Source organism: Perissodus microlepis, chromosome 14, assembly GCF_051167445.1.
Source record: "Perissodus microlepis isolate ML-2025 ecotype Zambia chromosome 14, ASM5116744v1, whole genome shotgun sequence".
Taxonomy (NCBI): domain Eukaryota; kingdom Metazoa; phylum Chordata; class Actinopteri; order Cichliformes; family Cichlidae; genus Perissodus; species Perissodus microlepis.
In genome coordinates this window covers 32,504,289-32,522,753 of record NC_140474.1, presented here as the reverse complement: position 1 = coordinate 32,522,753, position 18,465 = coordinate 32,504,289, and the positions used below count along the sequence as shown (strand labels likewise).

General features: G+C 42.4%; 2 protein-coding genes across 2 annotated transcripts in view; both read right to left on the bottom strand.

Annotated features, from left to right (window-relative positions):
* LOC146374251 (solute carrier family 12 member 9) overlaps positions 1-4,350 on the bottom strand; it is a 79,929-nt gene extending 75,579 nt beyond the window's left edge. Inside the window, exons 1-2 of the mRNA XM_084950053.1 lie at positions 3,737-4,350; positions 801-935 (exon numbers count right to left, since the gene is read on the bottom strand). Of these exons, the coding sequence (XP_084806179.1) occupies positions 801-935; positions 3,737-3,956 (355 nt within the window). The 5' untranslated portion in view covers positions 3,957-4,350. The remainder of the gene's footprint in view (positions 1-800; positions 936-3,736) is intronic.
* Positions 4,351-4,892: 542 nt separating this feature from the next.
* LOC146374250 (uncharacterized) lies at positions 4,893-11,539 on the bottom strand. The gene is made up of 4 exons (XM_084949799.1): positions 10,581-11,539; positions 10,265-10,351; positions 7,207-7,350; positions 4,893-6,615 (listed from the first exon to the last, which is right to left on the bottom strand). Exons 1-4 carry the CDS (start codon positions 10,746-10,748, stop codon positions 6,430-6,432), a joined length of 585 nt encoding a protein of 194 aa, XP_084805925.1. The 5' UTR covers positions 10,749-11,539; the 3' UTR covers positions 4,893-6,429.
* Positions 11,540-18,465: the final 6,926 nt, after the last annotated feature.

Here is an 18,465-nt window from a genome sequence, read left to right as displayed (position 1 = left end):
GGCTGCTATGAAGAGGATGAAAAGTGGAAAGGCAGGTGGTTCAGATAACATAGCTGTGCAGCTATAGAAATGTTTAGGAGAGAGGGCAGTGGACCTTTTACCAGGTTGTTTCACACAATCGAGGAAAGTGAGAGAATGCCTGAGAAATGGAGATATACAGATATGTAGGGTGAACAGGTGAAGAGCAGAGCTGTAGCAGCTGCAGGATAAAGTTGATAAGCCATGCTATGAAGATGTAGGAAAGAGTTGTTGAAGCTAGGCTAAGAGGAATTTTGAATAATCTTGGAAATGCACCATTTAGAACCGTGGACATGGTCATGGTTGGAAGGCTGGATCCTCCCAAGTTTCATCCTGCCAAGTCAGTGCCTCATCTAGGGTCATGGCACAAATAAAATGAGAGAAAATCCGAATTGGAATTGGAAAAGCAAAATTGCTAGAAGGCTTTATTAAGTTGCCCAGATACTACAAATGAACCAAAATGCATAGTGTTATTCTTCCATAGTTAACTTCAAGCAAAAATACTTAAAATGTAATCCTGGCTTATTTGCATATTTTAGTATAAATGTGGTTATAATGGTTCTATTGGTCAGGACCCAAAATAAACATGATACTTTAAAGGTGTCTTTAGTACAGATAATCGCCAACCCTAGGTCCATTCAATGTCACTGACAAGTCTTGAACTGCACCAACATACAGATTATATTTGTTTAACTAGTGTTGGTTCTTTCAGTGCCTGCACCACTGGCACTGTTACAGTCGTATGCTGATGGTGTTTCTGTGTGTGTGTTTTAAGAGGATACAATAAGCTCCCCCAGCATCAAGGGCTCCATTGGTGGAGATGGCGCAGACAGACAGCACGGTCATACAGATGATGATGTAGGCCACAACATACATGGCAATAGCCTGGTAGAGCCCAGCCTGTCCCACTGCAAGTCCTAGTCAGAAAGCACAAACATGGTGAGATGAAGCACTAGAAACATTAGAGACCTAGAAAAATCTAGGATCTCTTTCTCAGACATGGTTTAATTTACCCTGCGGCACCTGAATCAGAAAACCCATAAATTACGAGCATGCAAGGAAAAAACAGATAAATTAATGAGGGCAAGATGAAAAGTTTTTTAAAAAATTCATACAAAAGTCAGTCTGTATGGGTGGCGGTGGCATAAGGGTATAAAAATTCTGCAATATCAGGCAGAACCATACCATGTAGTGATTTCAAAGTAATTAATAAAACCTTAAGTTGAATTCTGCAGCAAAAAGGAAGCCACTGAAAGTAAGTACCCTTTCAGCTGTGTGCAGCTATACGCAGGCAACACAGTGAGTTTAAATACTCAGTGTGGGAAGAAATGAGGGCGTAGATACGTACTTAAGTAACTGTCGAGAATTGTTCAGATGTTGGTAATATCAGTAATCTGTACATAGAAAGTCTGACCTAAACTCTTGATTTGCTGGTTGAAATCGAGGTGTGGCTCATATTCCTAATGTGTTGCTTTGGGTCAGTTATCAGTCATACAAGGTAGGGAGTGACACTGAGAAATATTACCCAGACTATAAAAAACAAAGACTTCAGTTTTATTTATTTTTTTGTCTTTTGTAAAGCCAGTAGACAAAATTCTCTTTGCTTGGAGATGAACCCCAGTAAGAAGTGAACCATCTTTGAAAAATACTTTTAAACCTGAACTTCCCTCACTGAGCCACTAATCCTGTGCTCAACTGTCTGAAAGCAGAAGTTACCTATGTGGTGTTGCACTGGTGACACCACCAATGTGGTATCGAAAATGTGAGCATTTAGAGTAACATGATAATTCCCCCAAACAAGCAGCGGAACCATCATGAAAATGGCCTTTTGTACTGCAGAAACAAATTCATGCTTGCTTCAACTGTATGATGAACACATCTGCAAAACTCCTTCAGGAAATGAAAAATGAAAGCAGCTCTGTCTTCGGCTTAAAAAATGACTCATCAAAACATTCCAACCTCAGTGAAAGCGAAACTGGAATCACATGTTGGAAGAAAATTCCCACTTCTCACAATAGCATCTGTGGTTGGAATGGTTCCTGACAGAAAGAAATTCCGAGGAAAACTAGAGTTTTTACACAACAATAAGTATAACTAAAATTTCTGATATTCAAAAGCGAATGAATGTGCATCTAAATACATTTGGGACAAGATATTAAGCTCACTTGCTAGACACACATTTACCACATTATCACTAGTTTCTGCTGTAACCTTTGAGAAGCATTAAAAGCACCATGGTTTCATACACTGTGACCAGTACTGCTGTGGATCTCACATGATCTCCAAGGACCAGACTTACAATCTCTTTAAGAATGCAGCAGGCACGGTTAATGAATGCAGCTTTACTTTCTTGTCACTATTATCTTGTCAGTAGGGCATATTTTAGTCAAAGTCTTCATCCTTATCTGCGCCAGTTGTCAAGACTGATAAAATAGTAATTTCACATCCACAATGAAACCCCTAACAGTTCCTGTGCAAGGAGTCTGAAAACAGACACAACACTGTGTTTTCCCTGTGTGTGTGTGTGTTTTAGGAATCCTCACTGCACAGCAGCTGACGTCTCACGAGACTGAGGGAGGGGGACAGTGGTGGTGGTGGGGTGGGGAAAACAACTAACACAAGCAGCAATGCCCAGATATGAGGGGTTGTGATGAGAGAAAAGAGAAGGTGAAGTTAGATGTGACCTATTTTAATGCTTTAAACACAGAAATAGGGGGAAAGTGCATTAAATTATAAATATCTGCTTATTTTCATAGCAAGGTAAACAGTGGATGACCTCAGAGTGCTCCTAACTTAATATAGTATAGTCTATTTTTTATATTTGCCAAATATGTTGTTTTAGCATTATTGAGTATGGTAGGAGGTGTTAGCATACCTCCGATGAGATTGACCGCAGATGTTATCTGTCGTTTAATATTTGGAGACCATTTCTCCTTCTTTTGCATCCTTCTGTTATTTTCCTCTCTGCTTAAAAGGGGGGGGGGGGGGGGGGGGTCCTTCTCCCTAGTACCAATAGTTTTTCCTCTCGTGACTAAGGGCTAAATAGATTTGTGGCCCACTGTGATCTTCACTAGAATCTAGTCTTAACTGTAAGGGCAAAATTCTTTGGTAGATTCATGGATATATAGAGAGAAATTCATCGTCTCAACTGGTCCACAAACAAGTACAACCTGTAGGATTTTAATCGGAGCAGAACACTCAGTTACACCTTCCCTCATTTAACAACACTGAGGGAAATTTTTACATCTACTCACTTTTGTATAACATTAAATTCCTGGCTATCTAAAGCTCCTTTTAGCAAATAAGCAAAGGCTGTACATCAGTGAGGTGGGAAAATCTCTCTTACTTCATTCATCCACAGAGGCAGGTTATATGAAAAACTATGTGAGACAGTTTAGGGTTTGAATATTAAAAAAAAGCTATAGATGTGCCTCCTCGTGATATCAATGAATGAATGCCGTGCATACAGGTAATGGACATATGCTGTCACACCTGTACTGCAAAGCCAGAATGTCACGGAAGTGACATATGACAGTGACAAGTAACGGAACATAACGGGATTTAACGTGAAAGTTTAAAAAAAAAAATAGGGGGTCACAGTCGAGACATACACCCTCAACTTTGCTGAAAAGTGCACAACTTTAAAAATCTCTAAAGAGTTTGGCATCGCTCTTACCAAACAGGTGATTAGCGCACGTCCGTCTAAATGAGCACTCACCTATTCTGAGAAAGACTACCACGCTGAACATCGATAGCAAGGTAGGGATGACTACACCGAAGAAGGTGGAGAGTTTCTTCTGTTGCTTCTGCTGGGCAGCCCTCCGCCCTTGGCTGCCCGGGTTATGAACCGGGGCCTGCCTGCCCGCCTGTGACCGCAGCTCGGATTCATTGACGCTGGTAGAGAGGCGGTAGTGGAGGAGAGGAGTCCGCTCTGTCATGGTGAAACCTGCTCCCGGACTAGATTTCAAAACTTCATTAAAAAAAGTGTCCCGGATAAATTTGAGCGATCAGACACCAGAGTTTAAGTCTGCCCGGTTCGTGGAATATCTTCGAGCGTACCAATGAGCGTATTCCAACCGTTTCAAAAACCGAAGCAAGTGTATCAGTGGCGAGTCCTCATCAAAATGAATCAACTTTACCTACCTACATAGCAAAGCAGTGGTTATGTTAATAATTTTTAAAAAAAGTAAAATACAAATGCGTGTTAAACCTACATTTTAAAACGAGTAGGCCTTTCCTATAGCGTTATAATTCTGTTAAATGCCACATCAAGCGACTGTTGTATCGTAACATCTCATACAACTATATAGAAGAATATCATGTGACACGGGATCGTCATTTTGTCTTAATAGCGGTGATTTCCGGTTAAAACTGCCACAGTAGAACACATCGGAAAGGCAACGTAATGTAATTATGCCTCACTACCCCGGATGCAAACGGCAGGCAGGTGTATGAAGACCTACCGTGTGGTTTTCATATGTGTGCGTGTCATATGAAGACCAACATGATTTTTTTTTAATGCCAGCACAGACGACAATACAAATGTTTTGTTTTGTAGGCAATGTGCACAGCTTCCGGTTTTGTCCTGTGTTTTCAATCAGTGCAGCGTCTTGATTTTCTGATTTTCCAGCGCCCCTTGGTTCCTGCCTGTTGCCTTTGGTCATATGACCAGGTTGGCTGGGCCAATCACAGCAGTCCATTCTTCCGGCCACCTGCTGCATCAGGTTAGCCAGTTATTACGCTTGTGAACCTGGATACCTTCAAGGTCTTACACTGTTACAATGCAAAGTTACCATTCTAAACTTGAAATTATGACAGAAAACATACTAAATGCAGGCTTATTGTTATTATTATATACTTTATTATTTTGTGAAATTGCCGAAGGCACACTGAACATTGATGAACACAGATCAATCATGCTCCTTCAAAATTTTTACTGTAATTTTAAAATGTAATTTTTTAAGCTATTACATTTTATAGCTTTTTTATGTTTTAAAAGTTCATTTAATATCAATAATTAAAGTGATCCACATAATACAGAGTGGTCCAACTGCTGCCATAGACAGTCCAAAGTCTTCCACAATAAATAAATAACAAAAAACAGAGTGTCTCTAGCAAAGTCTTTGATGGGCACTGCAATCATTCAGCAATAATTGGCTAGCGTATACATATATATAAACTGAGCAGCACTTTTACATGTTTTAAATAAGCAAACACATACATAATTTTTGTGCAGAATATGTAGAAATAAGGCAGAATAGCACATACTCTCTGCATCCATACACATCCATCTGTTATTTATTAACATGAGACGTGAGTGCAGTCATCATGATCACTTTTGTTGTAGAATACAAAATTCTCATAAACTTAATCGATTCCTTGCACTCCAGGCCAAGTACACAGAGTTGGGAGCCATCCACAGGTGGTGATGGTGATGAACAATATCTGATGCATATTGGCACACAATACGATTAATGCAACCTCATACCTACAGAGGGTGCTACAGTCACAGTTTCTGTTGCACTTTGCCATAACAAGTATGAGCACACAGACAGACTTTGTTCGTTTTTAGCACTAGTGTAGGTAGCTAGTCATTACACCGATTCCCTTGCATGGTTCATCTGTGGGCTGTCTGATGTAAAGCCAGGAGAGTAAATAGCACTTTAGTCAGATTTCCTCATCTTAAAAGCCAATTTGAATTTTCCTGGCACAGTTGGTTGCGCAATATATCTTTGTAAATACAAACAGTGGGCTTTTAGATCTAAAGCACACTGCCACCACCACTATCAACTCTACTATCAGTCACTGTCGGCTCCTTCACTTAAATCCAAGTGATTCAAGGTGAATGGAATGTCTTAATATTAGTCAGGCGTGGCAATCCATTGATGTGTCAGTTGCTTGGCTCCAAACTTGAGTACACTCTCACATTTCCCAACTTAGTTGGATGAGCTGAGCATATTGACTGCGGTGATCCCTTAACTTTTTCTCATGCCAGCATGAGGTCCAAACTTCAATTTATCCACTATTTTGATTTAGGATTAAATATCTGCAGAACTAAAGGCAGCCTTAGTAAGCTGTGTGTTCTTCTTCAAATGCAAAGCAGTGTATAAAAAATTATACCTGGTCAGTTCCAGCTTGTTATCACCGTGATTTTGAGCATGTTATTAGGCTTTATGCTAGCACTTGTCTCCATGCACCGATGTAGGTTTCTCTTTCACTTGTACAATTAGAGTCTTTAAAAACTGCTCTTGTTGCCTTTTGGAAACTTTTCTGCAGAAGCATTTCCTCCATGTGAGGTTTACATCTTCCATTTGCACTCAGAGCACTCTCAGATTGTTACCTTTAAACATCCTTCCATTCAATGCAAATGTCACAATGTTCCAACTCCCAGTCTTTTCTTCCTGGGTCCTCTCAGCGTACTTCATTCACATCTTCGATCAGGATCAGATTCCTTCCTTGTGAACCTTGTGGACACTCCTTAGCAAAGAGCTCAAGTTTTCCTTTGAGTAGCTGTTTGGAGCCATCCAGCACTTTTTTCAGTGTGGTTTCATTTGAGCAGTGCTGCACTACCGAAGGAGACGCTGTCACCAGACCACTCTGTAAGTAAGAAGAACTCAGTTAAGCATTCATTGGCTTTTTTTTTTTTCAGAAAAACTACAAACATTTCTATATAAAGGCTGCTGATAGCATGCATGTGTCCAAATCTATATGTAAAATTTGTGTCATCTATAAGATGCAGTACGTTGAAAAATTAAAGATGGTTTCATTGGGTCTCATTAATCATAAAAGCAACACCAAGGGCACTCAGGTGTTACATGAAACAAGTGCGTTTCTTCAATTAATTAGATGAAGTCAAGTATTTTTTTTTCAAGTATTTTAGTCAAGTATTTTTTTTACATGGTGTCCCCTTTGTACTCATTCTCTAAATATTCCTGTTTTTTCTCTGTCTTTTCCAAGGGTATATGTTGTCAAGTAGTTTGAATTCTCCGTATTTGTAACAAACTATATACACAGCCTACACTCACTGGCCACTTCATTTGTTCCTTACTAGTACCAGGTTGGACGCCCTTTTCCTCCCTGCCTTAATTCTTTGTGGCATAGATTCAAGAAGGTGCAGGTCCTTATTTGACTTTTATCGCCTTAAACATTTGCACAACGTTTAGGAAAAGTAGTGTTATGATGCATTACCTGAACGTTATTTTTGACAAGTATCAGATAATTGCGGACAATAGCACGCAGGTCAACCAAGCAGCTCTGATTTGTTTTAGCCTGCTCTAAACCGTCGTGTAACATTTGGAGGGATGCCAGTACGTCAGCATGCTTCTCCTGGACCTTGAAAAAAAACCAAACACAAACACAAAAACGATTACAACTTTGCTATCGGTTACAATCCCAACATACGTGACGGTATCGTGGTCCCATTAATGTTCAACAATACAAATAGAGCATATCAACATATGCTGACATCCAGATGACCTGTTTTTAGGGGAAAATAGTAAAGCTTTGTATGTGAAACTTATACTGGAATCAGCAAACTGAAAGATCGTTTGAAGCCTGAGTTGTAATGTTGCAGCCTCAGTTTTACAAATCAAAATATTAAACAGAAAAAATCATTAAAACAATCATTTCAGTAATGCTGGAAAAATATCATGCCTTATAAATTTGCAGTGCCACCTTCTTTCAGGTCTATCTGTCCACTTAATGCATGTTATTACTTCCTATCATTCCCACAGTGAAGTTCAGATTGGGCAATATGTGTTTGCTAAAGGCCTACAGTTGTCTGCAGCATCGTGCACGCCAGCATCTTAATGTTGGCAATGTGAACTTTGGATTGTGTCCATTTCTGATGAATTTCATTCAGGACTTGAAAAGGAATTAAGTTCAGTAGAATTTCACTCATTATTCGTAAGCACTCATCATGTCCCCATGTACGATATGAATGAATGAACATGAATGATGCAAAGTTTATTTTTGGATGCTTCTTCCATGCCATACCTCTCGCTCATAGGCGAACAGCAGCAGGCAGTCTGAGCGGGGTCATGCTAAATTCTTTCCTTCCAAAGTCTTTATCAGATATATCTTAGCTGTTATGGCCTTTGTTTCTCTTTCGAGAGTTTTGAACTGCACATTTTAGTCAATCTTACAGCTGATGTGAAGTTATCGCAGTTCAGTGAATCTCATTTGATAAGAAATGATTAAAATGTTTGTTGTTGGCTTTTTAAATGATTTTTTATTAAAGCGTTTTACTTTTAATCACTTTTGATATTTAGCAATATATCTGCAGACCTAATATTAATTCCAACAATCAGGTGTGTTTTGTGTTTAGAACAAATTGTCAGCACGTCCGCATTCTTATTGTTAGCAGTGTTTGCAGGGGCTTATGCAAGGAGACATGACTGGGCCTCCCAGGTGCCTACCTATTGATGCAGTTGGGCTACAGCACTGCTAGTCTTACAATGCACAGTGCCATTCGCTGATAGCACAGGACCAGTGATTAGGGATGGGTATCGAAAACCGGTTCTTGTTGAGAACCGCTTCCCACTGTTTCAATTCCTTGGAATTGTTTGCCATTTTTGCAAACGATTCCCTTATCGATTCCAGTCGCCCCGAATGATGTCACCACGTTGCGGAGCGTCATTTACCTGGCAGGAAACATGGCGGCTCAAATGCTCAAAAGTTTGATTATACTGATTATACGGATGACAACAGGGCAACTTGCAATACTTGCAAAGTAGATATTTCATTTAAGGGAGGAAACACTACGAATATGCAAAAGCATTTTCTCACAAAACACACGATAACCTTAAATGAATGTCGTGTTTTTTAATTCCGCTCCGGACTCGTGAATCTCAACCCAGCAGCAGCGGTAACGTTTGCACGTCCTCTCCCGTTAATATGGCAGGTAAATAATCAACTAACAGTGCATATTATGTTAGCGCGATCTGCCTTATTACAAAACCTGCCATTACTGTGCGCTGCATTCAGGTGACCATGATGAGAGAGACAGACAGAGTCTGGCTGGCTCAGATGCTGGCAGTTCTCACTGCAGTTTACCGGTAGCATCTCCTTTCAGGCCAGGATAGACGAATGTCACCGAGCAGTGACTAAGTTTGTGGTAAAAGGCTTGCACCCATTTGCCACAGCAGATGCCCCGATTTTCGGTAAGTGAATGTGTTTAATTGTAGGCAGGGACATTACTGGATATTCTTGTGTAATTGCTACAGAATAATTTATGTTATACTTTGTTATTGCTACAGAAGAATATTTATTTTATTATTTTACATTTACAATTTATTTTCCTGGGGACCCTGTGACACCCCATTGAAGAGCCGTAGGCTGTGGATCTCTTAAGATCTCACTGTTGGGTTTGTAAGGCCATATTACTCCTAAATTTCTATCTTGTTCAAAGAGAAGATATAAAACAAAGTTCTAAGCTAATCGACCTTAGTGTTCTCTTTTTTTAAAAATAAGAATCGATAAGAGAATCGATAAAGAATCGAGTCGTTAAACAGAATCGAAAATGGAATCGGAATCGTGAAAATCTTATCAATACCCATCCCTACCAGTGATAGACTATAACTTAAAATACACACTTCACAGAATTGCTGCTTGATGTCCTTAAACATGTCACTTCGTTGCTCGTTGTTTTGCAGATTTTCAAATATATAATCTATAAATCTATGGGCAGAGTCAGGGCAGAGTGTATATACAGTAAAAATCTATTATAGTTACCAGTAACAACACTGACAATGCTGTCGGACTGGAAGAGCAGCAGATTTTGGCAAGTGCAACGTAGTGGGATTATATTACTTCCATGGAAGTCTGTGGAGTATGTGCCAGAACTTTTTCTGTCTAGTTTTGTGCATGTGACACAACTGACTGTGATCCACTATTTATATTATACCTCTTCTAAACCTCTTCTAAGCTCTTGAGACAGCCTTAAAAACACAAGCTGTTACTGAACTTTTTAACAAAGTAGAAATTGCTGTTTGAACAGAAGACAAGAATGCTGCTTTGTTTAATTGTCTTCTGTATTCTTGGTGAAGCTTATTGCAGTTAACTAACTGAAAAAAAGGTTTAAAAGTAAGAAATAAGTGAAGTTATACTGTACACTTGCAGACAAAATAAAATGAGACTTGGTCAGTGGCCACTGACGCATACATTTACTGAGACTAGGATGTCTGGTAGCCTACTCTTATATTTGTTGACAAACTGTTTTTGCTAAACATACTTCGGTTGTACTTACAGTTTTATTATTCCATTCTGCGGGTCGTATTGCGGTACATAGCCGTACTGAAGAGGGCAGCTTCTCTGAGACGCTGCACTTGAGTACCTGAGTACATCAACAACAGCACATTATCCATGCATTCATGAAAATGACTCACTTTGTTAAACAAAAAGAGTCAAGCTCTGTCAATAAAAATTCAAAATAAATATAAATAAATGTTATAATTGTGCCTCCTAAAATGTGTACATTTAAAAACTGCTTATCAGCATCCCCACATTTACATTTTTTAATGTTACTTTGGTAGATTGATAGAATGCAGAAATCATTTCCTCACCTGCTTTTTAAATCTATTCATCAGTTCATCCCTAACACATTTTTTGCAAAACTGCAAAGACAGTGATGTTGCATGAACTTCAGGTCGGTGGGTAAAAATCATTCCTGTCAGCAGCAGCAGCAGCAGAAGTCCTGGAGGAGCACACAACGGAGATGACTGACGAGCCATCTAACTCATTCATGCAACAGCAGACACAATTTAACCTATCTGTGTTTGTTTCATTATATCTCCTCCCCTCTTTTATCCACATTGATGCAGAAAGTTCAGTGACGTAAGCAGCATGCAGCATAGCCCGCCCATTTATGCGTCGCTGTCTGATTCTGCCAAATAGCGCCCATAGGTTTCGTCTTTACAAGCCTTACACCCATTTCCATTCATGTGTTCTACTCGCATGTTTATGTTAGGTGTGAAAGTTAGGATGGGGTGAGTAAAAGTGTAAAAGCACTAAGTTTCTTCATTTAGCTTTCTTTTTTTTTCTTGCTGATTATATAAGTCATAATGATGTCATGAATCACTGTTCCAAAGAAAGAGCATGAAATTCTCAGGTTCTGGAGAAATACATCAGAGCAGGAGTCCTAAAAAAAAATCAGGGCCAAGACTACCACACCATGTTTGACATAAAACATATTTATACACCACTCTAAGTAACTATGAGTCACACTGTCGCTTTATCTCCTCCTCTTCTCTGCGAGTACAAGCAGCATACTTACTGCTATGCGCCATAACCCGCTCCTGGATGCATGGTTTCCTTAACTATGGTTCCTCAACCTCCATTCTTCTTCTTCTTTTTGTTGCCATAAAAATTGGGGCAGATGTTCAGAAATCATTTCGTATTAATCATATAGTCTCTTTTCAGTCTACAAAGCTCCAGCAGAGTCCCAGAAATACTGGCATCAAGATTCCTTTCAGCTATTTTCTCTTTCACTTGTTCACCGCAATAAAGCGTGTATTGAGAGGGGCTTGTGGCTTTGCTGTGAGCTTTTAGAGAAAGAAGTCTGTGTATTTGACTTAGCCCGAAGTTAATATTTGACTCTGGTTCCTCAGTGCAAATAAGACCAGAGAGGCACCACATAGACCCAGACTATAGTAACCAGTTATGACACCATGATGCAGACATGTGGAACTCATAATGAAATACTGTAGTTAATTTCGCTCTTATAGTGCTCTGTTTTGGGTCATAAGCCACTAGGCTAGAGAAGGCTTGTGTGACAACAACATTGTTTCAACTGCTGCTATTGGCACATCCAGTAATGGTCAAGCCATGTTTATTGCTCACAGAGGAATCCAGTTTGTTTTGGATCACCATCATAGAAAGAAAAGATACCAAAATAAAAGTGATGAAACCATTGGAGGAGACCCTCTCCAGAACAGACATGCATGCTATATGGGTAAAGCAAGCAAGCAAGCTGAGGTTTCCCCATGAATGCACTTTACATTCAAGTGACATTCTTTGAATGTTTCCTGCAAGGGAAAATACAGCAAGCTACTTTCAGCAGCTCCCATATTCACATGAGGTCACCACAACAAGAAACTCCACTCCCCATCTTTGATTTGTTTTTTACACCATATGCCTTTCCTTCCTGTCACTGCAGTCACACATGTAGAGTGTAATAGACAGCAAGAGATATTTTCATCATAAATGTATTTTCTCAAATAAACTAAATATATGTAGTTAAATATTTTGTCAATGTTTTTGTATGGATGTGCCCTATTTTCATGAGGCATTGTTAGACAGTTCTTTTAAAGGGAATATCTGGTTTGAACCTTCAGGTCCTCAGGTGTGCTACCTGTACTTTGGGAGCATTCTTTTCAGGTACTCCAGGCTCACTGTTTCACATAGCAGTTGAGAAAGTGAGTCATTAAGAAAGAAGGTGGAGTTTGTTGATTCAAATTGTGTTCAATTGTGTGTCAAACACAATTGACAAAACAATAACTTCGGTAACAAACACAGCGGGGCAATTGGGGAACGGGTCGTTAACAGCCCAAGAGGAGCCCTGAACCAAAAGGGAGACCAGTCCTGACGGTGGATTACACTAGGTTGAAGCCTCAGGAACTAATTGAGCGTGCCACTGGTTTCAGTGATAGCAACCTATGGCTGGACTGGGTGGCTCAAAATGCTAAAGAACAACATATCTGATTGTGTTGCCTGTGCTTCAGCCCGACCATGTTTGTTTACGGAGCCCGCACCACTGTATCCAGAGGACAAGTGGGGCTACGACTGTATGCTGCGGCTGACTAAAAGTGCAGTGAGTACTGGCAACTGCACTCTGTTGTCTAGTGTTTTTCCGCCAATCCCAAAGCAGACAACAGTGGGACCATTTATGCCAAGACAAGGCAATTATACATGTTTTAAGTTTTCAATGGATGAGGTAAAGTACAAATTGGGAGAAATTGACCCAAGCTGGTGTGCTGTCACACTCACGGGAAGAACCACAAACAATGTAAGTGACCCGAATACTCTGATTGGAACATGGGCTAGAAGTGGGTTGTATTATTACTGTGGACACAACACTCTTTTGGTTCGGGTTCCTCAGGGGAGTGAAGGGACATGTGCTATGGTACGGCTGGGAGCTCCACTCACGCTGATCGGAAACCAGGTAAAAGCCATACCACAGCACAAAACACGCACTTTAGCTGCCAGACGTAAGAGACACATTTTGGCAAAGAGAGGAACCCAGGGGGCACATGCTTATGACCCCAGATTGAATTCACCCACCTGGATTGACTCAATAGGAGTGCCCAGGGGAGTTCCAAATGAGTATAAACTAGCACACCAAGTAGCTTCAGGATTTGAAAGTATATTCATCTGGGTAACTCCAAACAAGAATGTTGATCGCATAAATTATGTCCACTATAACGTGCTGAGACTCTCTAACCCAGACCTTCCCAAAGTGTGGGGCCATGGCAGGGGGGGGCGCGGTATGAAAAGGGGGGGGGAAACAAAACGCTTGGACACTGCTAGCACGGGGCGCCTACAGAAACGCAAAGCAGGAGATGAAGCATCGCTGAATATGTTTCCAAACCAACTTCATTCTAAGCCAAAGACTAGAAAATATGGTGAAGCATATCTTCCCTTTGGCTTCACCTGCACAAGTGCCAAGGTAGGTCTCCCTGCAAAATTGGTTTTCCCTTTGTCGGGAGCAGCGCAGGGCTGTTCAAATCACGGACAAACAGTATCCCACATTCATGATTTTTAGTTCACAAACACTTGTTGTAATGACTAACTACTCCTGACATTTTGGAGATGTTAGCTCTTTATACAGTAAAGTTACAGCGGGATACAAATAATATCAGGCTGATCCTGCCACGATTTGTCCCCCGGTTCAAATCACGGACAAACAGTATCCCACAGCTGTTTATGTTTTTAAACCCATTTTGCACAGGAAGGCATTTTTTGATTTGATTGCAATGTTGAATATTATTACACAGGAAAAAAAACAACTACACGTAAAATAATCACACCGTGATGCCTCTGCCTCTACCGTAACTGCGTGTGTACATGTAACCGTGTAAAACCTGAAGACAGTCAGATTAACAGAAACGGTATTTTGTCTCTATCTGCCATTCTGCAATTCATCTCATGTAAACAATAACGTGGTGCAAAAAGGCACATACCTCTGACGTTGCGTGATGAACTCTCGGGGGGTGCGAACATTTTTCTTGTAAAACAAAGGGGGGCCTAGCAAAAAAAGTTTGGGAACCACTGATGTAACCTAACCAGAGACGCCATGGAAGGGTTTGCGGAACAGTTCGGTCCGACCTCGCTAATGGGAGTGCAAAATCGAATGGCCCTCGACATGTTGTTGTCATGGTCCTGGGTCCTTTTGACCCAGCGTTTTGTGTTTTCTATTAGTGTGATTGTTGGTTCTGTTCTTCCTCTGTTTAGTGGTTACTCTGTTCTGCCCGTGTGTTCCTGTATCAAGTCTGCGTTTCTTAGTCTGTGTCCTTGCATGTGTAAGTTCCTGTTTTATTGTGAAGGTCTGCGTCATATGTGAGTGTTTTCAGTTCGCCTCCCTAGTCTCATCACGTTAATCACTCCCAGCTGTGTCCCCCACCTGTGTGTGATCTCCCTGTGTTCTCTGAGTGTTTTTAAGTCGTGTCTTCTGTCTTAGTCGTTGCTGGTTCGTCTGTGTTGTTCCCCTCCATGTTCTCGTGTATTCTCCCTGCATCTCTGTTTCTCGACTCAAGGTTTCAGGTTTGTTTTTGCGTAGCTTTTCCCAGTTTAGTTTATTCTTAGGTGTTGGTTTTCTTCCTCCTCGTCCCTGTTTGTTTCACCCTTTTGTTAATAAAGCTCGCTCACAACTTAAGCAGTCTGCATCTTGGGTCTGTTTATATTCTCACACAGCCTGCCTCGGCACCCCGTGACAGTACGAACCAGCCACTATGGACCCAGCAGTTTGCAACCCTTCTGAGGAGCTAAAGGACGACATTATTTTCACTGTGGAGAATCTTATCAGCCTGTGACTGGAACACCCCCCGGAAGAACTTCGCCGCGCAGTGTAAAATCGGCTACAACGGCTCTTTTCCGGCTTGCCATGGCTATTGGAATCGCTTCCCCCGACCATGCAGGCCTTTCTCCACCTCACACCACACCTTCTCTCCGCCACTACTACCTCGCTGCCCGACCCGCCGGATGTGGTTTTGCCCGGCCCGTTGGAGCCGTCTGCGGGGAAGAAACGGCGATCGCGCCGCCAACGCCCCACCCCACAGCCGGACGTTCGGACTTCTAAATCGCCGGCTGTGGTGAGTGACGACTCTTTTTCTGTGTAGGACTGTGGAACTGTTTTTTCTGGGGCTATGTTTTGTGTGGCAGATAGTAATGTCAACAGCTTATTAGCTGATCAGCAGCAGCCACCTTCAGCTCAGTTAGCTGATCAGCAGCAGCCACCTTCAGCTCAGTTAGCTGATCAGCAGCAGCCACCTTCAGCTCAGTTAGCTGCCCAGCAGCCACTCTCGGCTCAGTTAGCTGCCCAGCAGTCACCTTCAGCTCTGTCACCAGTGCCTCCAGTGTCACTTTCAGTGCAGTCTCCAGTGCCTCCCCTGTCACTTTCAGCTCAGTCTCCTGTGTCACGTTCAGCTCAGTCTCCAGTGTCACCCGTAGCTCCAGTGCCCCCGCTACCCGTAGCTCCAGTGCCCCCGCTACCCGTAGCTCCAGTGCCCCCGCTACCCGTAGCTCCAGTGCCCCCGCTACCCGTAGCTCTGGCTCCACTGTCACCGCTAGCTCCGTCACTCATTCTGTCACCAGTCTCACACACTCACTCTATGCAGGGAGAAAGTCTAAGTTCCAATCAGGGAGTTTCTCGCGCTTTAGCTGCTTCAGGCACCGTTATGCACTCCAGGGCCTCCCCAGAAGCTTCGATTCAGTCCCCAGCTGTTTCTGGACCCCTGAAGATTAAGCAGCCCTCAGAGAACTACTCCTTGTCAGCACTGTCTGGACAGAGCCAGTGCTCAGCACAGCACCCTTTGCCTTTGTGTCTGCCAGAGGACTCTGTGCCTGCTGGCTTTGTGATAGTCTCCGCTGGAGGGTCCGTGGGACCGCTCTGGCCTTTGTCTCCTGTCATTGCTGGAGGGTCCAAGGGATCCGTCCAGCCTGCTGCGCCTCCACCTGCGGCTTCCACGCCGCCGCCTGCAGCGCCACCGTCTCCGGCTTCCACACCACCGCCTGCAGCGCCACCGTCTCCGGCTTCCGTCTGCACGGTCGGCCCCCTGAACTGTTTTTACGTCGTCGCCGCCGTTGCCTTCCGCATGGTCGGCCCCCTGAACTGTCTGTCCTTCGCCACCATTGCCGTCCGCACGGTCGGCCCCCTGAACTGTCTGCTCATCGCCGCCGTTGCCATCCGCACGGTCGGCCCCTTGAACTGTTCGGGCTCCTGTGCTGTCGGCCCCCTGGCCGGCCCCCTGAACTGTTCTGTTTTGGACTTGGTTTTCTTGAGCTCTGGTGTGTTTCTTTGTTGTCTTTTTTTGGTTTTGGACTCGTGTTTTGTTTATTGCCTTCTAGTGCGCCTGTTTTGTTTTGCTCCGAAAACTGCATACACGCCTACAAAACACATATAATACATATAATCTAGAAACAGGCTTGAGTGAAGGCCTGAATGTATTCAGCTTCTTGTTGCATTTGAGTTTGCTTAGTAACAGGTGACAGAAGATGGGCCAAAGAGGAGGACAAGTCCATGGGGACCTTCAGGGCCTGAATTCATCGCCATATTTGGAAGAAGATGCTAGAGAGGGGAACTTCGGTGTCTGCATTTAGCTCTTAAAAATGATCATTGTCTGTAAAAGATGCAAATAATGTTCTTAAGATACAAATTATGTTCTTGTAAAACGCAAGAAGGGGCGTTAACCCTGACATTATAAAAGCAATCTGAAGTGTATTTTTGGGTGGAGATCTACATCTGATGTTTTGCAGTGTATATCTTCCCACGCGTGTGTTCAATAAACTCATCTGTTTGATTGCATCCTTCTGGGCCTCTGGTATTTTGTTTTGGTTCTCAACATCGCGAATCGGGACGGTAACTATGAGTCACACTGTCGCTTTATCTCCTCCTCTTCTCTGCGAGTACAAGCAGCATACTTACTGCTATGCGCCATAACCCGCTCCTGGACGCATGGTTTCCTTAACTATGGTTCCTCAACCTCCATTCTTCTTTTTGTTGCCATAAAAATTGGGGCAGATGTTCAGAAATCATTTCGTATTAATCATATAGTCTCTTTTCAGTCTACAAAGCTCCAGCAGAGTCCCAGAAATACTGGCATCAAGATTCCTTTCAGCTATTTTCTCTTTCACTTGTTCACCACAATAAAGCGTGTATTAAGAGGGGCTTGTGGCTTTGCTGTGAGTAGGGATGGGTACCGGTATCCGGTGCCATTATGGCACCGGTTCTGACACAAACGGTAGTAACCAGACCGAAAAGCAGCGCACATTTCGGTGCTTCATTTCGGTGCTTTTTTTCCCTGAGAAAACACTTTCACACTTTGAATTCTAGCGAATCATTTTACCTTTCCAAGGATAGTAGGCGGGCCCAGGTACGTACGTTCTTTTAGAGCAGAGCTACAGATTAAAAATGCCTAAGACGAAGCGGTCAAAAGTCTGGCTGTACTCCACAGAAAACATGCAAACTCAGCAGCCTGCAACAAGTGTTTTAAGGTGATACTGTGCAAAGGAGGTAACACCTCGAATCTGATGAAACATCTGGTGACGCATAGCGGGGTTTTTTTAAAGCCGAGAAATGCGCCATATTTGATAGCTTGCTGCGAGACCTCACACCGTCCACATCTACTGTGGGTGTGGTGCCTGTTATCGGACCCGGAGTTAGCAACATCCCCCAAGAACCCGAAGATTAGAGTCCTGGCCCCTAGCCCTGCCAGTGTAGCAGAAATGATGACGGATGATGATGGCAGCAGCTGTGAGGCTGTGATGGCATCAGCCACACAGGGGTAAATTAGTCCATTTTTTACTTTATTAGTTTGCTTTGCAGTTTTCTTCATTAATCATTTGGTTAAACCTAACACTGGTATTATGAGGCGCGCACATAGTAACATTGTGTGGTTTTTCTAAAATGTTTTGTTATATTAATTATGTTTCTCTTTCTTTGAGTTACCTGGGTTTGGGCGGTGGCTGTTTCCTGTCTGGGCAAAAGGCGTGGCTGAGGACTCTGGGAACAAAATGCCTGCTCAGCAGGACCAACCATGGGCTTACCAGGAGCAGGGGTGTTTTAGGTTTAGTTAGGCTATTCTGTGCTTAGTTAATATTAGTGTGTTTTTGTTTTCCCCTCTATTGTGTTCAAATGGTTTGGCCAAATCATTATAAAAGCTACCCTCATGTGTCTTTGTAATTAGGTCAGTTTGTGAGTTAAGTTGTGTCTCACTTTGTTTTGTTTAAGTTTCT